Here is a 2240-nt window from a genome sequence, read left to right as displayed (position 1 = left end):
ATTTATTCAAGTGGGAATAGCTAGCTATAATTGTTTTATTAATTTATATATTTATTTATTTATTTAAATTCCTTTTTTAAAAAAGAATTTTAATTAAGAGATGGTGAGAACAACTTGCTACGACGAAAATGGAAGGAAGAAAGGGAGTTGGACACTTGAAGAAGACAAGAAATTAGCAGCATATATTACTAAATATGGCTCATGGAACTGGAGACAACTTCCCAAGTATGCTGGTGAGAGTTAGTATTTGATGTTTATGAATTTGAAATTTAATCGTTGATTGTTAAAGTTACTATGATGAAGAAAATCGAACCCTATTTTTTTGTTTTTTGAAAAAAAAAATACGAATTGAATATCTTGATTTCATCTCTAAGTTCCATTATAATTATAATTATTGTTGTTGCTTGTGATTTGTGAAGGTCTAGCAAGATGTGGAAAAAGTTGTAGACTTCGATGGATAAATCACTTAAGGCCAAATGTTAAAAGAGGTAACTATACCAAAGAAGATGAAATCATCTTGAACATCCATGCTCAACTTGGAAATAAGTACGTATATTTCTTCCTCATTCCCAATTTTACGAACAAAAAAGACAAATTCAGAATTTCAAATTTTCAATATTCATTGTGTCACATAGGAAAGGTCGATTTGATATTTTTTTTCATTTACCAAACTAAATTAGCTATGTGGGTTTTTAATATTTTTACAAGCTTTTTCTCTTTTCTTTTTTTTTTTCCTTCTTTTGCAAATTTGCAACATGGTGCCTATGGTTAGGCTTTCATTAATTAATAGGTATTTATAGAAGGACTTAAAAGAGATAATTGCAAGCAAATGAGAGTTAGGTCTTATATTCTACTAATTCTATTAAAGTGATAAACGCTACTCTTTGTTGTCACAACTTCTATTTTTAGAGTTAGATTATAAGAAGTTTGATTAATATTTTAAAATGTGATTTTTCATCATATTGATATGCAAAAAATTGCAATTTATAGCACTTTTCATATAATTTTTGAGTATTTAAATTTTTTATTTTAAATATCAAATTAATATAATCTAATTTAACTTTAAAAATTAGTCAAGTTGACTTTCGGAAAACGCAACATAACAAATAAAAGTAGACAGAGGGAGTTCAAATTAATAAGCATTTTCGATTTGTTTTGGTTTTTATATGAGTTTTTTCTCTCGATAAAGCCTCTGCAACATAAAATATTTAACTAATGATTCTAAATATATCATTATTTGTCATAGGAAAATTCCGTATGATACATTAGATCCTGACTTGGTTATTAATAGAGTGAATGATAAAGATAATGAAAACTCAGAATAGAAGTATTGTTAGTAAGAGATAATTAACGAAGTTGAACAAAATGTGTTTTAATCTAATTTCTCTTAATTTTTTTTAACTATGTAGCTTAAAAAATATTCAAGAGGAGATTCGTTTTGTTAGTATTATTCCCCTATAAATTTAAATCACTATTTTTTCTTGATTTAATTTGATTTATTAGTTTGATATGGTTTGTAGGTTGAATAGCTCCTCCTCAAATTCTTTATAATATATTCACACGGAGTTCAGTTATATACTCTAATATGAATTTTTTTTTATAATTTTTGTCATTTTACTATGACAATAGAAATACTCATTTTCTTTGATGTGACAAAAATAAATTCATAGTACTATCACTTTACTATTACTTTTGTACGTAAAAGTTTAGTAATCACACATGAAATTATGATTGCAGGTGGTCCACGATTGCTGCTCACTTGCCCGAAAGATCAGATAATGAAATAAAGAATTATTGGCACACGACACTTAAAAAGCGGGCTGCTAATACTACTAATAAGAATAGTATTGAAAGCAATACTAGAAGAAAGATCACTAGTGTGGAAAATCAAAATGCAAGTGCTAATAACAATAATAATAATAATATGCATGAGAATATAGTATTGGAAAGCTCAGAATGGTCACCAAATGAGTCATCAAGTGAAGCATTATCCTCTATTGATTATCAACAAGACATTTTTCAAGAAGAATTGGCTAATTTGGAGGAAATTACAAGTGGAAGTTTTTGGACACAACCATTTGAAGTGGATACTAAAATTGATTTTGTAGCTCCTTCAATTGATTATTGTGGACTTGTGTGTCCACCTTCTCCTTTTATGCCTCATGAATTTCTTTCTTCATTTGATCTAGATCATTATAATTTGTAAAAAAATAAAGAAAAAACATCAATAGATTTATCTT

General features: G+C 27.3%; 1 protein-coding gene across 1 annotated transcript; it reads left to right on the top strand.

Annotated features, from left to right (window-relative positions):
* Positions 1-2240, top strand: LOC101257388 (transcription factor MYB58-like). Its single transcript, XM_010325404.4, has 3 exons — positions 1-233; positions 420-546; positions 1738-2240. Exons 1-3 carry the CDS (start codon positions 101-103, stop codon positions 2204-2206), a joined length of 729 nt encoding a protein of 242 aa, XP_010323706.1. The 5' UTR covers positions 1-100; the 3' UTR covers positions 2207-2240.

Source organism: Solanum lycopersicum, chromosome 7, assembly GCF_036512215.1.
Source record: "Solanum lycopersicum chromosome 7, SLM_r2.1".
NCBI lineage: Eukaryota > Viridiplantae > Streptophyta > Magnoliopsida > Solanales > Solanaceae > Solanum > Solanum lycopersicum.
The sequence above is the reverse complement of the archived record's forward strand: the minus strand, read 5'-3'. Positions and strand labels throughout refer to the sequence as shown.

What these genes read in the sequence shown, in the direction of transcription:
- LOC101257388 (XM_010325404.4), top strand. Translation starts at nt 101, where the DNA reads ATGGTGAGAACAACTTGCTACGACGAAAATGGAAGGAAGAAAGGGAGT. An exon ending in ACAACTTCCCAAGTATGCTG is followed by an intron (nt 234 to 419) that starts GTGAGAGTTAGT and finishes TGATTTGTGAAG; the next exon opens with GTCTAGCAAGATGTGGAAAA. An exon ending in CATGCTCAACTTGGAAATAA is followed by an intron (nt 547 to 1,737) that starts GTACGTATATTT and finishes TTATGATTGCAG; the next exon opens with GTGGTCCACGATTGCTGCTC.